At 41.8% G+C, this 27,251-nt stretch overlaps 1 protein-coding gene across 1 annotated transcript; it reads left to right on the top strand.

Annotated features, from left to right (window-relative positions):
* The first annotated feature begins 886 nt into the window (after window positions 1-886).
* Window positions 887-27,251, top strand: LOC121644871 (ephrin type-A receptor 4-A-like). The gene is made up of 19 exons (XM_041993121.1): window positions 887-1,122; window positions 1,721-1,788; window positions 3,967-4,164; window positions 4,477-4,587; window positions 5,005-5,359; window positions 15,587-15,742; window positions 16,351-16,878; window positions 20,521-20,645; window positions 20,789-20,948; window positions 21,060-21,171; window positions 21,960-22,018; window positions 22,225-22,338; window positions 22,428-22,613; window positions 22,696-22,757; window positions 22,906-23,115; window positions 23,363-23,539; window positions 25,364-25,551; window positions 25,720-25,905; window positions 26,283-27,251. The coding sequence occupies exons 1-19, from the start codon at window positions 966-968 to the stop codon at window positions 26,398-26,400; spliced, it is 3,270 nt and encodes a 1,089-aa protein (XP_041849055.1). The 5' UTR covers window positions 887-965; the 3' UTR covers window positions 26,401-27,251.

A 27,251-nucleotide genomic window follows, 5' to 3' on the forward strand; every position in this document is an offset into this window, starting at 1 on the left:
TCTTTTATCAAGAAATGGATCAGCTTCTTTTTTCTTTATTATGCCCATTTGGGATTTAAAATATTACCACTTGCAGATAACAGATGGTGGGGGACTGACTGAAGCCTCTTCTCCTAATGTTATTGTCCTTAAAATATCTAACAAACGTGAAACATTGCTGATTATGCACTGGGTTTCTCCTAATTCATCATCAGTGTAGCCATCAACAGGTGGCGCTGTAGTCACACTCTTCAATGTTTTGTTACGCTCCTCAGGACAAAGAGCCTCCTGATTCAGTCAGCCCAACCCTTTGTCAGGAAAATGTGACATTAATGTTTTGAAATTCATGCGACAGGCTAAGTGATTTTTTTCTAGCCTGGTTGTTGTGACGTTTATGACCTCATTCCCGTGGCGTCCTTAAGGTTATCATTGCTAAATGCCACTTCTGACGCGCGACACTGCGTCTGAGACAGGTTCATCTTCTGTTTTATTCTCTCAGATTAGTGGATTTCAATTGGGGCCCCTAGCTAAAGTACGGTGGGGTTTTATCTTCATGCTCAATCCTATCATTCACGTCACTATGAATTTAGTTTAACTAGCCTACATTTAATTTAATTGCTATGAGGTTCGCACTCTTTAAAGTTGGAGCCAGCTATATACAGGGAAGTATGCAGCCGGTTTCCTTTTCAGCTGTTCCCCACTTTCCTTAATATTATAAACCTTAACTTAATAATAAACACAATAAAGTTTTATCAGCAAAATTTCAGGAGGAAGCCTCCAAAATCTCATATTTTGGCATTAAAAACAAATATCCCTGGAGAGATAGTAAACTGACGTCGATAGAGGCCACAGTACTGTATGTCATTAAGCTCATGTCATTTACCATTAAGGGAAGCTTCTGAGTGTAAGAGACCGCCCCAGTATCTGCTGCTGCATCCAACTCGCTTTCACACTTCCTTTCATTCACACACACTTTTCCCACCGGGATGGAGCCGCTTCAGCCAGCGCGCAGAACCGACCGGGCACTCACACGGTTCCGCGCGGCACACATGGCTGCACATTTTTGGCGAACATTTTTGACCCACATCTGGATAATATCATTAGTTTCAAGTTCGAGGACGAGGATTTATCCACCCAATGAAGGTAAGTGACGATGGAATCGTCTCTCCGTGTGTTCAAGTCTTAATGCTGATGTACGCTGGAATAGGGCAGCGCGTGCGCTCCGGACGCATGTCAGAATGGGGCAAATGGGCAAGAATGTTAAAAAAAAAAAGGAAAAAAAAAAGTAGTATCTGGAGCACATTTATCCGATTCTGGTTTCCAGCAGAGTTGTGTCTTGGATGAGTTCAGCTGCATGTTTTATTTTTATCTAAGTCTGTGTGTACAGTTTAATGCATATGGAACGCGAACTGCGCCATTTATTGTTAAAATAGATTAATTAAACAAACTTTTTATTTCAAACATGGAAATTCTTTCTTTCGGGACGTTTTTACCTGAAAAAAAGAAGAAAACAACAATAAAGGTTGATTATCCTAAATGAGTTATTTAAAAATAAATATTACATATAGATTACTACTGATCAAGACTGAGGTAGACAGTTGTCTTAAGCTAGCCACTTATTTAGTGATGATCTTGTAGAAGGGCAAGAACTTAATTGTCATTGCTTGATTATTTAAAATTTAAAAGCCATGTAAACTGTTTGTTCTTAAACACTTGCATGTGTGTATATGTGCAATTCTAGTGACCCTACTGGATACCAGGACAGTTCCAGGAGAACTGAAATGGGCAGCTAGTCCTTCAGAAGGAGGGGTGAGTGGGAGCTTTCATTTTATTTATTCATTTCTTTTACAGATACTGTTTACAACACACTCTTTCTTTTGAAAACACACTCTTTTTACCTTACACACGCATGCATGCGCACGCTCACACACGCATACTTGTGCACACTTGGTCTGGAAGCTGTAAATAATCATCCCACAGATTTTGCAATGTGCTGTTGTTCACCAAGCCTAAGTGCTAATATGAGATTGCTGGCGTTGTGTTTGGCACAAGCAAAAGCACAAACCAGCTTGATGGTGGGTGTCATTTTTTAGGGATTTTTACTATTAAGCAGTTGCCAGAATGAATCCTGGAGTTATCTGCTTTTTAGTTTGTCTTCCCAGCTTTTTGTACTTTTTTGTTTTGTTGTGATCAGCATCTACACATCCTCCGTGTTTCTTTTGTTTCCCTGCCCACTTTGTTTTTTTTTTTAAGAGTTATTGGTGAACTTGAGTCATTTTTTCAGTCACCATGCTCTCATTCTCTCACATGCTGCTTGATTGACAGGGTCCTGGTCTGCACGCACTGGGCTTTTGATTACAGGCACCCCCTCCCACCTTCTTCATCTCTTAGATACACACACACACACACGCATACATACAAAACTCGATTTCTTTACAACAGGGGCAAGTGGAAAGCCTTCTTCCCCCCTGGCAGCAGTGATTTTTGTCTGCCAACAAAAACTCCAAAGGAGGCATCATACTTCATGTCAGCTTTTATACTCAATGTACACATAGTCTGTAAAAACACTGCAACATCACAGAAACAGTCATGATGCCTGAAGATACTGGTACAGTACAGAAAACCAGTACACAGTCAAAAGACCAGACAGATGGTGTATATCTGAGGTAGACTGCAGGCCTGGTATTCCAGGACAATAAAATGCTGCTAAAGCTTATCAGTCAATGTGTCTTCATAAAATGTTATTGTCTCATATGATACAAATGTAGTATGTTTTCAACATTATGCTGCTTAATATGGAAATTAACAACATGAAATATTTGTAATGAGCCTGTATGGGACGCTGATGATATATTGATCTCGCTCAAGAAATACTCACAAAATGACACCCATTCTCCCTTTTCCCCAACACACACACACACACACACACACATTTTGTTATTCTCTGGCTCTCCCTGTCTTTTTCTCTCTCTGGACACGGTGCATTTAATTGTATACAGCTCTCACTAGTAGGGAGAGAGCAGATTATTATTCAGTGGCAATAAAAAGCCAATTTAGAGTTGGGAGGCTCAGCGGTCATTTGAAGGGTCGCAGTACAAGGCAAATGATCGGCCCTATTGAGATGGATGGTGCAGCGAAGGTTGAGCCTGCTTCACTTGTATGGAAATGTGCCTGCAGAAACCTTGGACTCACAACAAATCAAGACTGCTGTCCACTGCAGAATGTTGATGCAGGAGTGAGTGTTAGCCTGTGAGGCTTCAGATGACAGCAGCGAGTTAAGAGGATGCCAGCATCTAAAATGCTTTTGATCCTGTTTTTCTGCTTTAATGATGAGACAAAATGTCTCTTAAGTTGACAGAGTTTTCCTCACTGAACGTGTTCTGCTGATCCTCTCCCTTGTGTTCATATTGTATTATTACTGTGTGTAAAATCCCTTATTGTAACTTTGTTTTCACTATCTGAACAACAGTGGGGGTCTGAACACTTCTCGTTTTTGTCACATTTCTAAAATTACCTGCAGCTGCTGGCAGGGATTTTTCTTTGTTAGCGTTTTGTAGCTCTTGTGGGGACTTCATCTGCATCTAATCTGCATCATGTTTGTAATCTGAAATTTGAGTGTCAACAGCCTTTGCAGTTTGATAATTGACTCTTAAAATGTTTTTTTTTTTTTTTTTTAATAAGTTGAAGCTTTAATAACCTGTTACTGTTAGCTAGGAGTTCTCTGGCATTCAGAGGATGCAAATAAGAAAGGGCAAAAATCAAAGGATAACCTCTCGTTTCTGGCTGGTGTCTTCCCAGTTATGCTATAACATTTCTAAAGATTGCATCAGATTTGCTTCTCAAGTAAATGGAAACCTCCTAATTCACCTCACCCATGAGTTTGCTGACTGATAAATGATCCCTTTAGTTATTGATCAAATTATTTTGATGAAATAGTATCAGACTGTTGCCTCACTTATGTTGTAATAAAAATGTGTTTACTTGAAGTGGGAGGAAGTGAGCATTATGGATGAGAAGAACATCCCCATCAGGACGTACCAGGTGTGTAACGTCTTAGAACCCAATCAAAACAACTGGTTGAGGACAGACTGGATCCCTCGATCTGGAGCTCAGCGGGTCTACGTTGAAGTCAAGTTCACGCTAAGAGACTGCAACAGCCTGCCAGGGGTCACCGGCACCTGCAAGGTACGTGAAAACCTTTTCAGAGCATACTGATCACTGTATGATATGATCTGACCATAACAAAACTACACAGCAGCAAAGATTTCTGATAAAGGTCAAACTTCTTTTATATGTTAGCTTTTGTAACGATTTGTTAATGTGCAGACTGCTGCTAATGGATCTTTTATAACTACTACTACTGCTGATTACTAAAGCGCAAACCTCACTTTGAGTCATTATCTTATTAAGAGAAAGATGAATGCTGCTGATGATAAATAGACGTCTAGGTCTCTCTTTTTCTTTTTCTTTTTTTAAAACGGCACTTTTGTCTTGTAGGAGACGTTCAATCTGTATTACCACGAGTCAAACGAAGACCGAGAGAGCTACATCAAAGAGAGCAGCTTCATTAAGGTGGACACTGTGGCAGCAGATGAGAGCTTTACCCAGGTATCACCAAACAACTGAGTCCGGCTTTCAGTTCTTTGTCCTCCCTCATCCACTCACTTTAATTTGCTACGATGTGGAAACTAAAACCCTCCAGCACTCAGTTGTAATTTTCTGACTTGGTTTACAAGCACTTTTATCTTGGATGTCTGTTTGCTGTCCCAGGAATGCTGGCTGTGTACTTTTGCTCAGCCTTTCCTAAAATGCCTTCTGATTTAAATGTTGCAAGCATTAAAGCTTCTTCCACCTCTGAAATCAATAAAAGTTTGTCTGATTGAGAGCCAAGTGCTGAAAATGAGAAGATCAGTAATGGTTCAGTTGAATCTTCCACTTCGGGTTGAACAAGCGAATTGGATTAATAAGGCCTGACACATTTTACTCCACATTCCATTAAAGTAGCTCCATTCTCTTCCCATTCAGGTGGATGTCGGAGACCGCATCATGAAATTGAACACAGAGGTGCGAGATGTAAAAGTCACAACACGGAAAGGCTTCTACTTGGCTTTTCAGGATGTTGGCGCCTGCATTGCTTTGGTTTCTGTCAGAGTTTTCTATAAAACCTGCCCCCTCACCATTCGGAACTTGGCAACTTTTCCCGACACCATCACCGGTGCTGACACATCTTCCCTAGTGGAGGTCAGGGGGTCCTGTGTTAACCAGTCAGAAGAAAGAGAGGAGCCTAAAATGTACTGCGGTGCTGACGGAGAGTGGCTGGTTCCTATTGGTGGATGTTTTTGTAACCCAGGATATGAAGAGAAGGGCGGCACGTGTAAAGGTAGGATATGTTGGGTGCTGCAGTTACTCAATGTTTAATTATTTGTTTCTGTGGTGGTCTGACTCATCCACTGCAGGTTCCTTAAATTAGCTAACATTGTGGTACATTTTAAAGTCCCATTCAACCATTAATACCAGTAATTAGATTTCAATTTAACAGGCAACTCTAAGATGCTGGATTAGTGTGGTGGTTGACACCGGCTTGATTATTAGACAGTTTTGATGTGTTTTAAGGAACACATTTAGAGATTGTGTGTTAAAGGGACTATGTCACATGTGCCAGCTGGTAATAGCAGCACAAACATGATTCAGAGGAAGTAGTGTATATTATGAAATCACATTAAAGCCATTATTCATTAGAAAAGAAGTTGAGGAAAAGGTAAATATTTCAGAAAATAAATAATCAGGAATTACAAAGAAAATTAATTTTAAATAATCATAAAACAGAAAAAAATCTGTAATGTAGTGTTCCCTGGGATATTAAAGTTAATCACAAAAGATCTCAAGAAAACATTAAAATCGGAAATGCCAAATTTTTAACAAAAATGGCATTTATTATTTTCTTTTATTGGTCAAAGAATCACATCACTTCATCTTCCTCAATACACTACATGTTCAAAATGAACATTTATGATCAAAGCTGCTTAAAAGAAGCAAACATCTTCTGGTGTCTTGTTTACTTTTGGCCATCCAAGGTATGATAAAGTTGTTCCAACTTTTTTTAAACTTTTATCTTTTTTTTTTCTTTAATCTTGTAGCTCTTTTGCTCCCAAAAGTGTCACTGAAATATTCTTTACATTGAAATCTCCTTGTATTTCTTTCTTTCCCTCCTTTCTGTTAACCTACGAGCCTTGAAACATTAAATAGGAATCACCATTCAGGTTTTTAATGAAACTGCTGAGGGTATACTTTAACATTTGTAAATTATGCTTATTCACTTTTATTGCCAACGGTTAAAAAGAAAATTGACAGCACTCTCTGGAGGCTGAAGCTAAAAGTCAATTAAGCATAGCACAAAAATGGAAAGCAGCCAAAACATTTCTGTTTGAAGGCAACAAAATCTGTTTACTAACATCTCTGGAGCAAACTGATCATTATATTATATGCAGTTTCCTCCGATTACTTGGCAACCTCTTGGTGATGAGAGGATTTCACAGAGGAGCTATGAACTTGTTTGTCATATTTTAGAGGAAATTCAACAAAACGTTCTCAAACTTGTTAATTAACTTTAGAGTTGGCGTTTTCTTGCTTTTTGGAACCCATGTTGGATGTTTCTAGTTTAGCGCTTCTGAACCAGGCCTGGACACTGGTTGATCTTCTGCTGGCTGTAAACAGTTTTTTATGTCTTACATTATGCACCAGTAGAAGCTTTAAAAGTCTCAGTGTGAAATGTGCTGACATAATCACAACCATCTGGTCAAAAATGCCTTTCTATCACTTATAAATTTAGTTTTGAACTTTATGATAACAAACATGCAAGCTGTTCACACATCTCACCATCATACATGTGGCATGGATGACGTGGAATATTTGAAAGAGGAGGTTGTGGCTGGGAAGACTTCGAAATGTGCGACAAAGAGGGGTAAGCGTGGGACAACAGACATAGTGGAGACACTTTAACGACATGACTTGACTCCCACTATTCAATCACATAAGCAACAGAAACACAATATGTTCACTCGCGCACACACACACACACCCAGATGGACAGGGACCAATAGAAAGACGAAGGAGAAAAACTTGCTGATCTACGCCCTCAGTTTTATTTATGAAGCCTGTCCCAGCAGGCTAATTGTATAACAAACAGAACCATAATTCAAAGAGAACAGAGGAGATGCTGAGAGAGGGAAAGACGTAGAGATGGACATAAAGAGAAGGATGCAGTTTGGTGCCAGTTGGAGATAAAGAGATGAGAAAAAAGTTGACTTTTTTTTCCTATCCGGCGAGAAGGACCGGGCCAAAATTCTTTGTGTGACAAATGTTCTCTGAAACCATCACCGGTACTGCCCCATTTGTTCCTTCATAAAAGAGGAGGAGGTTTACAGGGTGGTCCCTGAGGTCTGAAAGATGTTCCTCCTCAGCTAGATTTAGGAGATCCCCTTGACTCTGTTGAACTTCCAGCAGATGTGAAGTGCCATCTATCTATCTGCTTTTCTCCTTTTATTCTCCTGCTCTTACTGCCTGTTGGGTTATTGGCTGGGAGCAGCTGCTTCCATGGAAATCCATCAAAGTCTGGATGAATACAGGATGCTGCTCAGAAGAATGTCAGACCGCGCATTTTGAAAGAGTAAAGGATTTTACTATTTTCAGTTCAAAATTGAGAGAAGGAAAGGGGGAAATAGCATAAATAGATAAAGTGATTTCTCTCTTTTCCAGGTCAAAAGGGTTCTCATAACAGATCCAAGACACCGGTGATTACAAGCTGTGTTCACTCTGAGTAATAAATATAACAAAAGATAACTTGTGTTCAATTAGTGGTTCAGTATTATGGGAAACACTGTTTCACTGCACATAACCTCTCTTTACAACCACAGCTTGTTTATTTATTTAATTTTTTGACCCTGTGGTTTTTATGTGGCTTCGGAAATTAGAAGCCATTTGTTTATTTGTGAACTTTCATGGACAAATTAAAACCCCTTAAAAAATAATTTAATTGCCACTCTGTTGTTTTATAGATAAAACGAAAATAAATCACAGATGAAACTATTTCAGCTTAACATACTTAACAAAGTATTTATAGGAAATGTTGTAAGGGATAGCAATTTTTCTCAAATCAAGTGAAGAAAAAAATGAGTAAATCTCTCAAACATGAAAAAGAAAAAATAGAATCACTTTTTAAATAGCTTTTCTACAATGCATTCCTGTGCAATATGCAATGTGATGAATATGCAAATTAGTCAGCAGTCAAAGAAAGACATCAACAGGGTGGATTGACAGCAAACATGACCCTAACAATAAAGGGATTATAAAGTGCCTTCAAGAAGGTAAAAATGGTGCTGTTTTCAGTCAGTTGTGTGCAAAAGTAGAGCAAGTAGCCGAAAAATAAAATTGAAATCTCGCAAGAGGGAAACACACAGGAAGACGCAAAAGCAACTGGGATGAGAAACTCAAAGTAATATGCTTTGAAAATAAAAAAAATGCACAGCAAATATTAAAAACGTTGGTGCAGAAACAATAATCAGTATTTGTGATCAAATTGTAAGAAACTGGCTGATGGAGATTTGCTTTACAGCCACAAAAGACAGATGTAAACCATCATCTGAATAGATAAAACAAAGCTGCAGTGTACTAAAGAGACGCAGTCATGAGCTGTGGATGATGGGATGAAAGTTCTGGTCACAGATTAATCATGACTGTACTGGATAAAGAGATGACGCTTGAACTTTTGTTTGGTACAGGTCCCGGAAATATATCACGATGACTGCCTGAAGAAAACACTTATTGATGATTTGGGGTTCATGTCAAGTAAAGGAGCAGGGGAGATGGCAGTCATTTCCTCTACAGTAAATATACAGATGTTCTTTGAAAAGTTGGACACTTTTCTCATTTCATCAGTCAAAATTATGATTGATGGTGGAGTCATTCTTCAGGGTGAAAATGCATCTTTCCATAATGCAAAGAGCACCATATCAGCTCATCCGTGGCCAGCAAACAGTCTGGATCTCATTCTGAGTTGAATATTTACGGTGGAAAATTGAGGAGAAAAAAGTACATGACTAAGCTTCATCCTGCAAAACTGATCTGTCACCTTCTATACAGCAATGATGTTTCCATTAGTGCCTTTTCCTCACAGATTTCAAGCTGTCATAGAATTCAGAGGAGCTGCAACTAATTGCTAATTGGGATATTTGCAGATCATGATTCAGTCATTTCTTTCCTCAAATGAAAGAAAATGTAATTAATTGCAATAATTATATGTTTTTTTAAAGTATGTTTTAAAAAGCCAGAATTTAAATGTTAAATGAAATAGTTTTGTGTGAACAGTGGAGAGAACATCCTCCAAGAGTGATGAATTTCTTAAAACATTAGTTTAGGAAAAACAACCTACTGTGTAAAGAGCAGAGTAATGTAATTTTTCCAGTTATCAAAATCTCTTACCCTTCTTTTTTTTTTTACTCTTCAGCGTTTAGATGCATCGTTTTAGTACATTTATGTGCTTCCCATGCAGTCCATGTTAAGGTGGACTTCCACACTGACCGTCAATGAAGAAACCACTTTCATAGGCTAAAAACCCTCTCACAACGTAAAAGTAGACAGTCAGAGTCAACACTGGTTTGGCTTTTCTGAGACAAAAGCTATACAGAATTCCAAAGGGCTCTGTGTTATCAGTCCATCTTAGGCTTATGTTTTCTTAAGCCTCCATCACTAAAACATTCTTAAATTAGTCTGAAAGAGCATTCGAAATGAAAGGCCAAAACACAGTAACCACATTGTATTCTGGATAAGACATGCTTGCATGAATTCCCAAATAGAGTAAATTTCCTAATCGTTATCACCATACCAGACTGAGATTTGAGAAACTGACATATTTACTTAGGCCTTGTCAAAACAGTAAATTACCGAAGTAATTAACAGCCTCATTACAACGAATTAGTACTAGTGATGATACTGAACATGTCTTAAAATATTAGCCACATGCTCACTTTTGCAGCAGAAATAAGGAACAACAAATGCTACATCCATTTTAGTCATAATAATACAAGGCAGCCTGTCTGTGAACATGCCGTTCCTGTGCTTCTATGTACAGCCAGGGCCTGTTCAGGGGCCTCCAGGGTGGAAGAGTGTAACGTGCTAGTAGGCAGATTCTGTTACCTCTGAATGGAAATAAGATGGGTGTTTCCACCTGTTTCCATTCTTTACCTTAAGCTGAGATAATCTTCTTCTGGCTATAGCTGCATTTTAGAGACGCTTCTAAGAATTGTAACAGGATTCCAATCTAGAAATGAGATATCCATATTTCACAAAAAAATGTGTGTAATTCATCCCAGAGACCTTAAAACATACCAGAAAAGCACATAAGTAAACAAACAGACTTAGTCAAAACAATATCATGGGAAATGTTCAGTTTCAGTGGTGATGATGAAGAGGATAATGAGGATGGAGAGGATGAGAGGAGAAGCTTTGCAGAGGAAGAAGGGATTATGTGTTGAATGGGGCGAAAAGGGGGTTGAGAGAAGGCCGCTGACAGCAGAAGGCATCAATACAGAGCTGCTCCTCCCCCGCTGGGGGTTCGTCACTGGGTGCAAAGGGGACGAGTAGAGAAAACACAAGAGGGAGGGAACACCCCTTCTTTTCTAAATCCCCGGTTAAGACCGAGGTCATGACTGAGCCTGATGAAGACGTCAAAAAACTCTGACTGACAGCCACTCACACACACACACACACATGCACAGAGAGAGTTTAATACAGGGTCATGACCGAGGTAGATGAAGACGTCAAAAGTTTGACAGCTGCGATCCTTCTAGAATGATCGGAAACGAGGGAGGAGAGACAAGAGACGAGCTGAAGAGAGACAACAGAGAGAATTTGAAATTTGAACAGCTCGAGAGGCGGAATGAAAGAGAAGCCTTCTGCCTTTTGTTTCACTGTCTCTCCTCTTTCTCTCTGCGAGGACTGGAATGTTTCTGTGTGCGAGTGTGTTTGCATGTGAGTGCTCCCGTGCTCACTCTGTCCAGAGAGATTTCACGGTTGTGTTTCTCTCCAATGCACCTGCAGTGTCTCGTCAACAGCAGAAAGCTTTTGGACAGAAATAAGGCAAGCAGAGAGGCAGAGGGGGAAGACAACCACACTGAAAGAGAGATGACAGAAAGGAAGAGTTTGCAGATGATAGAATGAGTGCGTAATCACCGCATTCATTCCCTCTAATTATTGCATCGCATTTCTGGGCTCAGGACATGTTGGATTCCTGATTTAGTGTCTGTGCGAGTGTGAGCGAATGCATGTGCGTGTACTGTATTTCTGATTTTCTGTCCAACAAAGTCTTTCCTCCAATATTCTCACAGTTTGGAGGACTTCCCAGGAATGCCTAGAGAGGAGTGTGGAGAGGCAAACGGAGAGGAAAGAGAGTATGTATCTGTTTGCGTGAGAGTGTGTTTGTGTGTGTGTATGGCAGGTGATAATGCAAGCTAAGATTCTGGAGAGGCACAAGTGATTGTCTGAAGTGAGCTAAACTCAGGTGGGGGGAATGGTTTGCATTCCACCATTACAATCAAAGCTCACATGCATGTGTGTGTGTGTGTTTGTTCTATTGTCTTCATCTCCCAGGTTGGTCTTCACGTAGAGAAGCTTTGCCAGCTCCATCAGGCTGTCTGTAGCTGTCTGGCATCCGGACAACCTCTACTCTCTCGCTCTCTCTCTCTCTGTCCCGCTCTCATTATCCCTCCTTTCTCTTCTCCAACTCTTCATCCTGATCCACAGAGAGGGGTGGTGGAAGGGAGGTGCTGCTGCTGGTGGCTGGGTTGATGTGTGTCTGATAGGGAGGGGGGGTTATTGTTGTAGAGCCCCTTTCACATGCTAATGTTAGCACTATTGGCTTTGGGTAGGAACACACACTCACAAATCCACACACATTCCTAAATCCGGCACTTTGGTGAATACTTGAATGTAGTCAAATATAAAACAGCAGCTTCCACTGATTGCTTTTTTTTTTGAGTGGAGAGAGTCTAAAATGCAAGTTCTTCCATAAAATCTGAGATAAATTTGGCAAACAGTAATCAATTAATGCATACAGTAGTAAAGGAAAAGGTTTGTCTTATCTCCAACATTTCTGTGTGTTTTAATTAAAGGGGCATGACCCCCGTGGTAATAGTGTCCCTCCTTCTTATGTGACAGTCCATCAGTCTATCAATCCATCCGTCAATCCGTCCCTCCCTCCATCCTTTACACAGACAGGTGTCAGACTGAAGCAGTCAGGGGTATTTCCTCTATCTCCACCCCTCTGCTGGGAAGAAACAAGGGATGATGACAGATAACATGGGGTCAAGGAGAATCCACACACACCCACTCACATGCATGCATACAGTGTGCCGACGAAGCTCTTAGTTGGATTTGCAATGAGCTGCATTTGCATTTTAGGTAGCAGAAGAATGCATATGCAAATGCCGACACCGCTGATAATAATCAAAGGGCACCTTCCCCTCCGTGTCTCTCCCTCCTCCTCGTCATTTCATTTTTTTCTCCTCACCTCTTTATCTTTTACTCCTTGTCAGTCTTTTTTTTTTCTCGTGTTGTCTCTCCCACACCACCTTCCCCATCCTTAACAATCTCCAGACTATTGATTTCAGTGTAACAATCGTCCCTTTAGAACAGGTAAAATGTTAATGTGTCCTCAAACATGCACATTTTGCTTAAGTTTCTTCTTTGTATCATCAGTGGATGCGTCCCCATCACTCCCACTTCACTGGCCATGCTCAGGCTCTCGCACAACCCTCGGTAGCGTAGGGTTAATGTTAGGTTAATGACACCCTCATGAGATCTTATTCCAGGTCACTAGCACTCACCAACCACCCCCCCAACCCCCCTATCAAAACCACTGCTAAAGAAGACACAAAAGGCTACAGAAAACAGGGAGAATAGAGACATGAGAGGGTGCTGACAGAAGTTTATGGCTTCAAATACCTCTCTTTCTCTTTATCCTTTAGTCCTCTGTGTTGGAGGCAAGCAGAGAGGATTGGATGGGACAGAGACAAAGACAGTGTGCAACCCCCTGGCAGACTCTGGTTGAGTCCTGTAATCAACCTCGAAGTCCTCAACAGTTCAAATACTTCTCTAAGTCTCTCCCTGTTTAATTCCCTGTCTTTCCCACCCATGGCTTACTTACCTATACTGATAATTGCAAATAAAAGAATGTGTGGGACAGCTGGACTATGACAATATTGCATTTTATCTTGCTTTCAGCCATATAGTCTGACACAATATGAGAAATCATTTACTAGATGAAAGCCACTCTTATCAGCTGTAAACATGTTTATGAATTTACAGGTTTCAACTGCTCTGTTCTTGGCTGTGATTGTTTGCTTTCAGTCCCATTTGAATTGGTATCGATGTAGAGTTGTGTATGATGCTCGGCGGCTTCAAAGCTTCCTCGTGGCTTGACAGAATGAGAGGAGAGGGGCATATGGAGATACAGCAAGTGCCTGAGAGTTATCAGAGACACAAAGACCGATAAGTGGAGGTCGAGGAGGAAGTGCAGAGGGAGCGAATGTAGCAGATTGCAAAATGTGAAAAGGAGGGCAAATGAGTGTGTGAAAGAGCAAATCTGTGGAGGCTCACGCAGATGGGGCAGGATGGTTGGTCTGAGTAGATTACAGAGGAGACTTCCTCCCTCTCATTTACTGATGAGAGTGTAATAAAACACGTTGACACATTTAAACACACACACATATCATTCCCACATTCCTATCCACTCCCACTGGGATGTCTTCATCTTCCTTGGAAATGTGAAAGGACTGACAAAAAGGATAGAACTGGGAAAGACGGTGGGACTGAGGAAGGAGAATGAATAGGACATAATGATGAAAAAGAAGGTGTTGATAAAAGATTGCGGTTCAAAACAAATAAAGGATCCTTCTGAAATTTGAACATAGGAATAAAAATTGCTCCATCCAACCACGCTTTGCCATCGTTTTTGCTCCCCCATTGGATGTCAAGCAGTATAATTATGCACTCATTTATTGTATTGTTGCTCTGTCAATGCACAAACTCCTTGGTACACAGAGAGAAGATTTCTCTCCCTCCACTCCCCCCACTGTCTCCCTGTCACTCTCTCCCTTTCTCTGTTTCTCCTCTTTCATATATTTAAATGTCAGTTATGTTTGTGTGGGCTGCCAGCACTGTGGAGTTTTGATGTATTGAGTTCTAGTGTTTCTGTACTCTGTGTGTGAGTGGGAGCTGATCAGTGAATGTTCTTTGAGGTTTAATCAAATTTTAACATAAAAGAAGTCAAATTGTCCCTCCCTTTCACAATATATCACTTTAACGCTCCAGATCTTTCTTTACAGTTGCTTGTACTTAAATCCAAATGCTGCAAACCCAGGTTTGCACACTGCACAGGCTCCTCAAGCAGCTGATACAGGAGATGAAAATGAGCATGTTTGCATTACACTGGGAAAAACTAATTATTCTGTTAGTCAGACTCAAACCAGACTTTAAAAATGCATGTAAACATCTTAGTCTGACTGAAATAGTACAACTGAAACTCTCAAAATTGAACTAACACAACCAGTTAATGCAGATGAATACTCCTGCATGGATACTTGTAACTAGACTTACATGGGCCTCAGCGCTCTGCACATGCTGCAAATTGCCATTTTTTGTATTGTTTGTATTGTTTTTTTTGTTTTTTTAATGTTGTTTTTTGTTTTAAAGAGTGGAGCTTAGGTGTATAACACACCCAAAAACCATATAAAGCTGTTTTTCAGTTTCTTTTGTCAGACTGTTGCTCTGCTCTAATAAAATCCTGATTTTATAACCAATGCATCATCTAACAAAATTACCATTCAGGTAACTTAAAGACAGCATCTGTGTAGGAAGGTTTGCTTTACTTATACGTATGGTGATCTCATGCAGAAAATGTTAGCAGTGCCAGAATGTCTATACCATTTTTTTACACGGTCCACAGCATTGCTGCATCAGACATGCTTATGTCAATAGCTCTGTTCCCTTCCTATGCATGCATACTGGTATGAGGACAGGGGTCCAATGGGATTAAAATTTGCTGTATTTTGGAAAGGAAAAAAGTACTGGTTGGACAACGGAAAGCCAGAAATTTGGATGACTATTTACAATGTATTATTTTAGACAAATACAAACAGTTTAATAATACTGTTAAATAATGCTAAATAAGGGAAGAAAGTATTGACATTATACATATATATATATATATATATGTATATATATATATATATATATATATATATATATATATATATATATATATATATATATATATATATATATATATATAATGTCAATACTTTCTTCCCTTCTTCATACATAAGATATTATGTATACATACATAATATATACATATATACATAAGATATATATAAGATATTTCTCCTTTTTAAATCGGATATTCTGTTTTCTGTTTTCTGTTTAAGGTGAAATGTCTCCTCTTTTTAGAGGTATCTTTTAATATAGCTTACTTAAAGTATGAGTTAGTGTTACCATTTTATTCACTTTTGTTCATGCATATGTGCTAATCGCCTTTTTGTCTCTATCTCTGCAGCTTGTTCTGCTGGCTTCTATAAAGCCAAGTCTTCAGATGCCGGATGCTCCAAGTGTCCTCCACATAGCCACTCACTCCGGGATGGGGCTAACGTATGTGATTGCAACTCTGGATTCTTCCGTGCAGATACCGACCCCCCCTCCATGGCCTGCACCCGTAAGAAAACAAACTCAAGACACACTCAGACGCAAACAGTCAGTGTGAAAAGATGGACAATGTGTGTATGCATTTTTCCCAAATAAAAGGAAAAAGCATGGTCATTGTTTCCTAAACTCTCTATCTCTTCCAAACAGAAGGAAACGCAAATGTTTCTGAATGCCACCCCTGTTTCATGATCCCATTACTTATGACTAAGCCCCCATCTACATCCTGTCTGGGAGTGATAACTGAAGACATTCAGAAGTGAATAAATGTCCTCACTCTCTCTCTAAGTCTGTGTGACAGATTTGGAGACCTTGGTCTGTGTTTCTTAAACCTAATTATGTCTATATACAGCACATGGTTTCCTTGGCCTGGGAAAAATGAAAACACACACATACACACAGTCTCACACACACCAAAATTTAATGCCACAGAAGAAAACAACCAAACCATCAAAAACATGTCAGAGTCATATGGTTTTGAGTGTAATGCCAGATGTCTACATATCAAGCAAGACCCCCACCCCCCAATATACTTTTTCATACACACATTGTTTTATTACATACACACATATGTATAAGTTTGGTTTTGTTAAAGCTCAAACTTACCCCCTTGTTCCTCAGAGCCACCATCCCCCCCACAACAGCTCATCTCTGTGGTGAATGAAACATCGGTGGTCCTGGAGTGGACCCCCCCTCGCCGGCTTGGAGGAAGAAGTGACACCAGTTACAGTCTGGAGTGTCTCATTTGTCAAACTGGAAGCCACCGCCAGACGGAGAGAAGAATCATCCAAAGGAACCACACTGCCCCCCAGCCTGAGGCCCAGCATGGTGGCGTGCGGATGCAGTCAGACCAGGGAATTGTGGGACCTGAAGTTCAGCTAGGCAGAGAGGTTTTCCAGAGCAGGCCTGGAGAATACCTTCAACCTGGCCTGAGCTCCATCTCCAGCTCCCAACTGTGCCTGCCGTGCGGCTCGGATGTGCTTTTCTCTCCCAGCCAGACGGGGCTGCAGACCACCAGGGTGGTGGTGAGCGAGCTCAGGGCCCACACGCACTACACCTTCATTGTCTACGCACGCAATGGTGTTTCCCTGGCCAGTGGTTCAGGGGCGTCACAGAGTGCATCTGTCAGCGTCACCACAAACCAAGCCGGTAAGGAGAAGTGCTTCTGTGTAATGCTTGTGTCAGATCAATGTCTTGAGTTACAAGACAAAATGTGCTTATAGATGTACTTCATAAGTGGGTCAGCTGAAAAAACAAACTGCTGTTCAGAGCTTGAGGGCCCACAGGGAAAGAAGGCCCCATGAGTAATGTTAAAAACTGTGGAAGCATGAAATGCACAAGCTTAGTATGTCGATATCTGTGTATGATGAAGTTCTTCTGCACTTTGGTGCTAAAAAAAAAACAAACAAAAAAACGTTACAAGCATTTTTTTCATTAAAGAGAGGATTAAATCTTTATGGGATACATGCTGTTGTACCACATTACCTTTCCATTATATTTTAAAGCTGTAGATTTCCTCCCTTGACTGCTCCTAAAAGGTTTTTCAGGACAATTTCAGTTTATTTGAAAAAAGTTTCAAATACATTTGACAAGGAAAAATAAACTTAATGACATTTGGGATTAGCTCTGTATTGACATACACCATGCATTTCTTTTTGATTTGCAATTTCCTGCTCTCTCACCACTGGAAACTTTAGGTTTTTTACTTAACCCTGGTTCTCTGAGTAATATGAGCGAGATGTCTCACTATGGGATGCAAGCCTCTCTGCAGCCCTCAGAAGCTTTAATCTCATTACGCCAACCCTGATTGGCTGATGAAAATGTGAACGTATCCGTCTGCATCACGTAGTGCCATCTGCCTTAAATAGCTCATGCGGATGGACCAACTCATTTAAGATAAGCACCTCTTCTCACTCGCCCCAGCAAGAAGGGTTGTCTGGTGAGACAGCGCAGCAACGGGTGCACTGCTGCCGCTGTCCCGGAAGAGGCAACCGCCCTTGTGGACGTTTGAGAGGGGCAACCGCCAAAACCTCTGCTGACAAATGTCCGTTCCTCTCCCAATGCTCTGGCACGGTCCATGGCAGCTGGGAGACAGGGACGTGAGATATCCCCGGAAGCACACTTGGAAGCCAAACAGGTGGAGCTAGAGAACGAGGAACATCTAGCTTCACTGGCGAGATGTGGGGCTGTCAGACCGCCTGTTTCTTCTTCCTGGCCTGGAAGGTAGCAGCTTGCGTGGGTAGAACCCGACCGGGCAGAGGAGGTGGAGCGGGTTGGGGCCTTGGCTGTTTGGGTATCTTGAAATGCGAAACCTGAGAAACTGCTGGCGTGAAGGTTTTGAGCTGCACAGGCGGAGAGGGAGTAGGAGGTTTCCGAGGGAGGCAGAGCTGGAGAGCTTCATCCTCCTTCTTCTTGGCTTCACAATGCTGTTGCATTGAGGCCAATGCAGAGCCAAAACTCCCCTCCAGGACAATGGGCATATCCAGCATCTCATCCTTCTCCCTATCCGACAGGTTGGCGAGGTTCAGCCACCGCACCCGTTCCTGCAGCACCATAGTTCCCAGTGCTCTGCCTGTGGCCTGAACCGCACACCGTTGGACGCGGAGACATAGGTCAGTGATGACCGGAATCTCCTCCCACGTTGCTGGGTCCTGTGTTTGTCCAAAATCCTTGCACAACTCATCTTGGGCAGGGAGATGACATTAAGCGCCCGGGCCGAAAGCGCCGCTGCCTTATAAGCATTCTCGGTCAGGGCTGACTGAAAATGGTCAGACTTAGACGGCAGGCTGGGACTCCTGGAGGACACTGCTGACAGCCGGGGGTGGAGGTGGGCTGCAACAAGTGGCTCCATCGGAGGCATGCGGAGCAGGCCCAGGCTCTCCATCGCCTCACAATCGAGGGACGGCCGGCGGCCGAGCATCGAGCATCAAGCATGTCCGAGCTGGGGAGGGGAGAAGCTGGTGTGCCACTCTCGTCTCCATCCCCAGAAGCAACGGAGGCCGCATGCTGTGCAGCATGGGTAGGAGTGATGAAGACGTCGTCCTCTTCATCCTCTGAAATGAGGAGGTTTGAGGCGACATCTTCGTCTTACCCGTAGTCCAAGTCCAGGATGTCTTCCTCCAGTGGGGGCTATGTCGAGCTGAGAGCCCCAGCTGGCGCCAGCCTCCGTTACCACCACCGCAGCAGCTCCCTTCTTCTCCTCCTCTTCGACCTCAGCACCGGCGAAGGGGAGATAGGGGTCCTGTCCATACAGGCTAACCTGGCAGGTTAACCATCTGCTGAGACTCTTCATGGTGAACACTGAACAGTGTTGACATGAGCCAGGAACACTGATAGCAAGTAGGGCGTGTTCCAGCCCCAGGCAACTTGAGCAGACCTAGTGTGGGTCTCTGCTTGATATTTTGTTCCCGCAGCGACAGGGACGAGCCCCAGAGTCTCCGAGCCCTCTGGTGTGAGGGGTTTTAGCCTCCATTCCTCGCGAGCTGGTGTGCAGGCAGGGAGTCGGGGCAGCTAACTGGTGTGCTAACCGTGGGGAGGCTGAGAAATTAGTGGGTGTGCTAACACTCGGTGCTTGAAACGCCGTGATGGGGCGACAAGGGTAGTGCGACCGAACCGTGGAGGGTCAAGGAAGCACTATAGTCTGTTGTGACCAAAAGAGCCAAGAGTCCAAGCTAGGTAGCGGTCGGCGACTGAAGCCAAGGATCAGTCTGTGAACAGTTGAGCTAGCTAGCCGTGGTCGTGAGATAGTGAGAAGAGGTTTTTGAATGAGTTGGTCCGTGCGGATGAGCTATTTAAGGCAGATGATGCCGACAGATACGTTCACACGTTCATCAGCCAATCAGGGTTGGCATAATGAGATTAATGCTTCTGAGGGCTTGCTTCTGAGGGCTGCAGAGAGGCTTGCATCCCATAGTGAGACATCGAGCGGAATATTACTCAGAGAGCTCTTGCTCTTAGTATCACTGTCATAGTTGCCATAGTTATTACTCTGTCCTCCCACACCTAACAACAACAGAATTAATTATAGGGGTGCTCTCAAGAGAATGTCAGAAAATATTCTGGAAACTGTAAATCACTGACTTCAATACAAATAGGTAGAGTTGGTTGCAAAAGCAAATCAGAGCAGCCGTTTGCAAAATAATTGAGACTTCTAGCGCAGTTGCATCTAAAATTGAGTTTTTCTTAGTTGCAGTGTGTAACCAAAGACGCATTTGAAAAATCCCCCACATTTTATGATGTGTTTCATTTTGCTTATGAAGGAGTCAGCTAGTGTGTGGTTTTTTCTCGCACATGGTTTCTGTTAGTTTTCGGTCTAGGCTTTTTGTTTTGTTTTTTTTGTTTTTGTATGCTGTTAAATCTCAACTGTCATTGCAAGTCTTTATGGTGGCATTTAGAAACCAGAACACCTGCTTAGTTTCAGGTGCCCCAGGGAAATAAGTTGCTGTGCATGCACAGCATGAGAGAGTGCCTGGGATGTGTCAAGTTCGACCTGCACCACCATATGGTCCGATATCATATGAGCAGCCACAAAGAAGAAAGACGCAGATAAAAGGAGGAAAGAACAGCAGGGATGTAAGAGGAGAGAGAATGAGACTTGTCTCTGTAGATTAGATAGAAATAAGATGTGGGTCACTTTTCAGGTGTTCTGGGTCATTGGTATTATTGACAAACAGGAGTCATACATCCACTTTTAGCTATATCTAGGACTCTGACACTGTCAACTTACAAGCAGAGTCATAGCAGATACCAGTTAGACTAATGTAAATTTTTTTTTCTATCCCTGCCTCTCAGCTCCCTCTCCTGTGTCATCCATCCAAGTCACTGATGTCACCAGGCACAGCTTGTCGTTGTCTTGGAAACAGCCAGATCGACCCAATGGGGTCATCTTGGAATACGAGGTCAAGTTCTATGAAAAGGTGAGTAGCCTGCAGGTTAATGCAGCGCAGGCAGGTGTGTGTATGTCAATATGTTGGCAGGCTGTTTGTATTTCACTGATGGCGAAGACAGACTTGCTGTCAGGCATTTAAAGTAGGCTCCTCTTTTTGTCCTGTCTAATCAGGATCAGAGAGAGCGGTCCTACCGCATAATGAGGACCTTCTCACGTAGTGTCGATGTCACGGGTCTCAACCCCCTCACTGTGTACGTGTTCCATGTTCGGGCCCGCACAGCTGCAGGATATGGAGAGTACAGTGCTCCGTTTGAATTTTCCACCAATTCAGGTATTCAGATTATGATGTTCAATAGTTTATAAAAAAAATACTTTCGAGTTTCTAAGAGGAAGTCATTCATTTTTGGTTTCTAACCCAATTTTCTTCCCCCTGCTGTGTCAGACCCCTTCCCTCTGATTGGAGAGGGAGTTAACTCCGCCTTTCTGCTGCTGTCTGTCAGTGGAGTTGGAATTTTACTGCTGATATCTGCAGCTGTTTTGATCATCAGCCGCAGGTAAAAACCCATACACACACACCTAGAAGAGCCCAAACAGGCAGGTGTACACACCTCTTAGACTTATTAGGTTGGCTAAGATTCCCATGAAGGCCTCTGCCATAACATGAAAGCAGTCTTTATTATAGCTACTACTGCTTTTGACCAAACTGCCACAGTACACGCACTTAAAACTTATGCTTCCCCTGCTATTGTGTTGCTAAATAATGTGTAAATGTTACGTGCAGCTTTTAATGGGGATTAGAGTGGAGACAGTGATAATCCCTTTGTCCCTGACTTGTCATTACTGTCTTCAGCAGCGCAGCTTTTGTGCCAGCTTCTGCTGGCGTGAACACTCACAAGCATGCACTGATGTCCACACACACACACACACACACCTGCTCAGCCACAAAGGTGTTTTTGACAGTTTCTTTGTTTAATAGAAAACACCTTTTATCTTGCGCTACCTGAGGCATCGCCCCTCCTCCCTCTCTGCCTGAAATGCTTTCATCTGGTCGCTCTGCGCTTCCCTGCAGCCCGTCGCTCTCTGTTCTCGTTGTCATTGCCTTCTGTTGCAGCAAATCTTTAAAAGAACCAAATGAAGGAGCAGCCCTTGCAGAAAAAAAAAAACACACAAAGTTAAAAACGATGTGAGACATAGGTCTTTTTGACAGTTCATTTACTTGTAAAAAAAAAAACAAAACAAACAAAAAAACACATGAGAAACGAAACGGTTGCAGGGATGCTCTATTAGATTTGCTTGTCTCCTGCGTCTGTGTACTAAGTGTCCATTATTTATGTCTCATCAGGAGAAGCAAGTACAGTAAAACAAAACAGGACTCAGAGGAGGAGAAACATCTGAACCCAGGTACTGCACACAAAGGGAGACAGATAGATAGCGGCTATTTTTCTTTCTTTTCTTTCGAGTCTTCCAGCACACATCTTATACACACTTTTCTGATGGCATTTACATAACATATGCAGTTACACAACTCATATTTCTCACCCTCCCCTGCATTCCTCCCTCTCCACCCTCGCTTTCTGTCCTCTTCCGCCTCTCTTTTCTTTTGGCAGGAGTCAAAATCTATGTGGACCCATTTACCTACGAAGACCCGGATCAGGCCATCCACGAGTTTGCCAAAGAGATTGATGTTAGCAGTATTCACATCGAGAAAGTTATTGGCATGGGTAAGTCTGGCTTTGGTGCTCAAACACATACAGTCGCACACACACATGCTTACTTGGTGCTGATGCTGCTGTTTGCTATATGAATGTAGGAGAGTTTGGGGAGGTGTGCAGTGGTCGCCTGCGTGTGCAGGGGAAGAGGGAGATCTATGTGGCCATCAAGAGTCTGAAGGCAGGATACTCAGACAAGCAGAGAAGGGACTTCTTATCTGAGGCCTCCATCATGGGACAGTTTGATCACCCTAACATCATCAGACTGGAGGGTGTTGTCACAAGATGTGAGTTGAACTAAAGTTCAGGTTTTAAGTTGATGAGCTGGGTGTGATCTCTGTTAATAATTCTAACTTTTTCCATGTTTAGGCAAACCATTGATGATAATCACAGAATACATGGAAAATGGATCCCTGGACGCATTTCTTCGAGTATGTGAATTTTAATGATGTGTTCAGTTATGAAGCAAAAGTAAATCTAGTTTTGGTGACAGCTTACCAAAATAAGATATGATTCAAAGGCAAGTTGAGTTTGTCCATGTTAACCTACCTTCCTATTATTGCAATGTCACATTTCCAGAAACATGATGGTCAGTTCACTGTGATCCAGCTGGTTGGGATGCTGCGCGGCATCGCCTCAGGTATGAAATACCTGTCAGACATGAGCTACGTTCACAGAGACCTGGCAGCTAGAAACATCCTGGTCAACAGCAACCTGGTGTGTAAGGTGTCTGACTTTGGCCTGAGTCGAGTTCTGGAGGACGACCCCGAGGCTGCCTACACTACAAGGGTAAGATGCACAGGGAACTTTTCATAACTGGATCTGACAAATTTATCATTCATCACTACACAGGCTGTTTATGTGCTCTCATCTCTTCACACATATTTAAGTGCTGCCAAGGATCTCTAATTAACTAAAAAGATGAAGATTTTGTTTAATGTTTTGGACATCTGTGAAAGGATGAAGCTTAAAGAACCAGTGGTTCATAAAAAAAATACTATTAATTTTTAATTCATTATTTATATTGCTGTTTCAGGAGGCCACTGGGTCTTATCTTTCCCCTGGAGGGAAGATCCCCATCAGGTGGACGGCTCCAGAGGCCATAGCGTACAGAAAGTTTACCACAGCCAGTGATGTGTGGAGTTATGGTATCGTCATGTGGGAGGTGGTTTCATATGGAGAGAGACCCTACTGGGACATGAACAACCAGGATGTAAGTCATTTTTATATTACCCAACTTGTGAGACAGTCAGTGGAATATTTTTTATAGTTTCTTTCCATAATTTTAGGCAAAAAAAGGTAATAATTGGTAAAAATTGTATAACCTTAATATAAAAATTAATTACAAGTTCTAAAGTGTACGATCAATCCATCAAGGTTTCATGTTTAAACAGCTGTTCCTATGGACATTTCAGTATTAACATTCAATTGAAATTTTCTTAAGCCAAAGTTTTTGTTGTGACTTTCTATGACAGATAGAAAACAAACAAAAAAAAGGTTTCCCACCGTTCACCCATCAAAAGGATTTAGCCTGAGCCAGTTCAAACAGAGGAATAAATCTGATTATTTTTGAGGAAAATACAATTTGTTCTGCTTGTACGGCATATTGACCAGTGTCTCTGACTTACACCCATTTAGAAAATGCACTTTGTAGTCTTCTTTAGGAAAGGCAGCCAGCCAAGGCTTAGTGCACCAATCACATGACATTTGGTTGAAAATTAATACAGAAATTTGAATGACGCTCCTGCACAGTTTAATCTCCAAGCAATCAACATGTCACACCTCCGATTCCAGATAGTCAGCATGCAATCTGAAATCACACACAGGGACACTGTTGTGGTGCAGCATAATGAGGGGTCTTTTTGCAGCGTTGCAGTGTGATGTCTCCGTGAAAGGGACTTTAGTGAAACACAGAAAAATAGACTTATCCCACTGTCAGACACAAGTCAACATGCTGCTGTTTTTAATGTAACTCCATTGTCCATATTTGTATGTAGAATTTTTATATTAGGGGAAAAATGACTGCTTGATTGAGTGTGTTGCAGTTCCATATGCACAATAGATCCACAATGCACACAGGACATAGTAGAGCTGCTCACAGCTGCAAAGAATTTAAATCATCTCCAGTCAGTGAGACTGTGGGAAGACCTTGGAGAGCAACAATAAAATGATAAATAAGCAGGCAGTGCATTGACATCCTAACATAGATGGTTTTCATAATCTCTTGGACAAAATTAACTGAACTGATTTATTCACATGCAAAGAATTTAACAGAAGCAGCCCATTTAATACAGCATGGTATGCCCCAGATAGCAAAACAATGTTTGGCCCAAATACGGCCCACATCTGCAGTTTTGTTTGGCCCATATTTGGTCTTGACTTGTGGCATTAAACTTCATTTGACTGCCAAAACTCAGCCATGTGACCACCACATGTGACCCACAAGGAAATTGCTGTAATCTATGTCCAGACTCCTCATACAGTATTTGGACCAGTTCTGGCCCATAACACTTGCCATTATCCTTTTCTAAGCCAACAACTGACATCTGGACCACATGTGATCCACAAGATGCTTGCTGTAACGCAAATCCAGGTTCGCAACTGACATCTGGTCCACACAACACTTAGCAGTGCTATCACTGAGCCATAAGTGCCAGAATTAGCCAGGATTAGGCACAAACATGTCTGCTATCTGGGGAAAATTTGGTTGTTAGTGTAAACTTGGGCTTTATACACACAACTTTGTTTCACAAAGGATAATACTGAGGCAGAAGCAAATAAAACGTAAGACATGGTGTTTTGTAGTGTTAGTTAAGTTAGTTTGCTGTCAACCAACAGGAAGAATGAACGACTTGAAACAGATCTATTAGATATCAATATGTTTCCATTGCCATAATTAGATGTACCCATGTTAGCATTATTTAGTCCAAATAGCAGTTAGCAAAGCTAGACTCATAATTTAATTCCTAGTTTTGATGTAATGCACATTTTATAAAAGATAAAACTATAAATTCCTTCATATTTTACCCTTGTTTAGGTAATTAAAGCAATAGAAGAAGGCTACCGGCTCCCTGCTCCCATGGACTGTCCTGTGGTGCTGCACCAGCTCATGCTGGACTGTTGGGAGAGAGAGCGAGCAGAAAGACCCACTTTCAGCCAGATACTCAACATGTTAGATAAACTCATCCGCAACCCTGGGACTCTGCGCCGCACAGGAGGAGACAGGTACATAATGAACATGCAAATGCAGAAATCTCAACAAAGAGGGTGGCAGATACTTTCATAGTCACACAGACACATCTTCATTTTTAGGCTTTTTTATGTCATCCCACCCCCCCTCAATTAAGTTGTCACATCACTATTTCAGTACCTTTGCTATGCCTGCATTTACAGACCCTCGGGCACAATGTTGGAGTCTGGGGTGAACTCAGAGGTGTGTGTATCAGTCGTACCGGAGGTGTGTGTGCCACAGTGGTCCGTGTGTGAGTGGCTGCAGTCCACTGGGTTGGAGAGGTACAGAGACACTCTTGCGTCAGCAGGTTACACCAGCATTGACAGCCTTCTGACTCTCACACACCAGTAAGTCCACCTTCATGTGGAAAAAAATCTTCTAAGTTTTCATATGCAGTCATCTATCAGTAAAGTTGTAGATGTGTAACATTGCTTACATTTCTTATGTTCTCACGGAACAAGAGTAAATTCAGCAAAACAAAGATGATATCAAATATTTAACGGCATTTTCTTGTAATATTTGTAGCATAGTAGGTAGAAACTGTAAGGATAGGATGATTAGTTATAGATGAGTACTTGACTAGATTTTGAACCCTGAAGTTTTAGTCACTTTGATTAAAAGTGTCTGCAAGTACTCATAAAACTGTTCTGATAACAAGGAAATAGTAGCTGACCTTATGCTTTAAATGCTGTGTCTGACTATTTGTGTTTGTCTGCACCTACAGAGAGATGGACAGACTGGGAATTATCACACCATCACATCAGGACATACTAATTGCCAGTGTGCAGCAAGAAATGTTGTCTCAGATGCAACACATGCAACACTCTATGGTTCCAGTCTGAGCTGGCCTACAGATACAAACCTGTTTTGAGAAGAATTTCATTTACCTCATCTGTGCACTTTAGAGGAACTTTTCACCAGTGGAACTACAAGGAGTTGAAGACGATAACAATTACAGTGAGGGGAAGTAAAAGAAGAGGAGAGCGAAAGCAGCACTTTGGTGAACTTCCATCCCGTGGAGTTTTCTGTGAACCACGATGTGGATGTGACCACACATTACATTGAGTTTCTGAGAGTTTAGACTGATGCCTGATCCTCTTATCCAGCTCTGCTTTTCCTTGTTTTCTTCTCTGTTAGGTGAAGGCTGACATGTGCATAAGCAGAATGGCTTCCAAGATATTTTCTTTTGCTGCTTTGTGCTTGACTTGAATTAAATGTCTTTTTTGTTCTCTCATGTGTAGCTGTGTATGCGTGTGTGTATGAGTGTGTGGCATGAATGCATTTAACATGGGCTCTCCCTGTTAAGATGTCAGCTATCTTTAAATAATCTTAATATGCAAAGTTAAAGAGAGCTGCAGGAGCCGAACAGAATGTACCACTACAAGCTCTTACTGGCTTCATACTGGAAGACTGGGCTAACAAACAGTCTGATTTGCTTGTTTTTTTATTCTTCCTTTTCTTACTTTGAATTGTATGAATTATTGTTTTTTGTTGAATTAGACTTTTAGATTAGAATGTCCTTCATCTGTGTCTGTACATATCTCTCCTGTTTGATGCTGAGAATTAGCTACATGAAACATTTTGTTTATTTATGCTCCTTTTTTAATCTAGTTTGTACATTGTAAAATAGACACACCGATGACATATTGTAAAGAGTGCCATATTGCGTTGCAATAAATGCCAAACCCATCCA

Source organism: Melanotaenia boesemani, chromosome 8 (genome assembly GCF_017639745.1).
Source record: "Melanotaenia boesemani isolate fMelBoe1 chromosome 8, fMelBoe1.pri, whole genome shotgun sequence".
NCBI lineage: Eukaryota > Metazoa > Chordata > Actinopteri > Atheriniformes > Melanotaeniidae > Melanotaenia > Melanotaenia boesemani.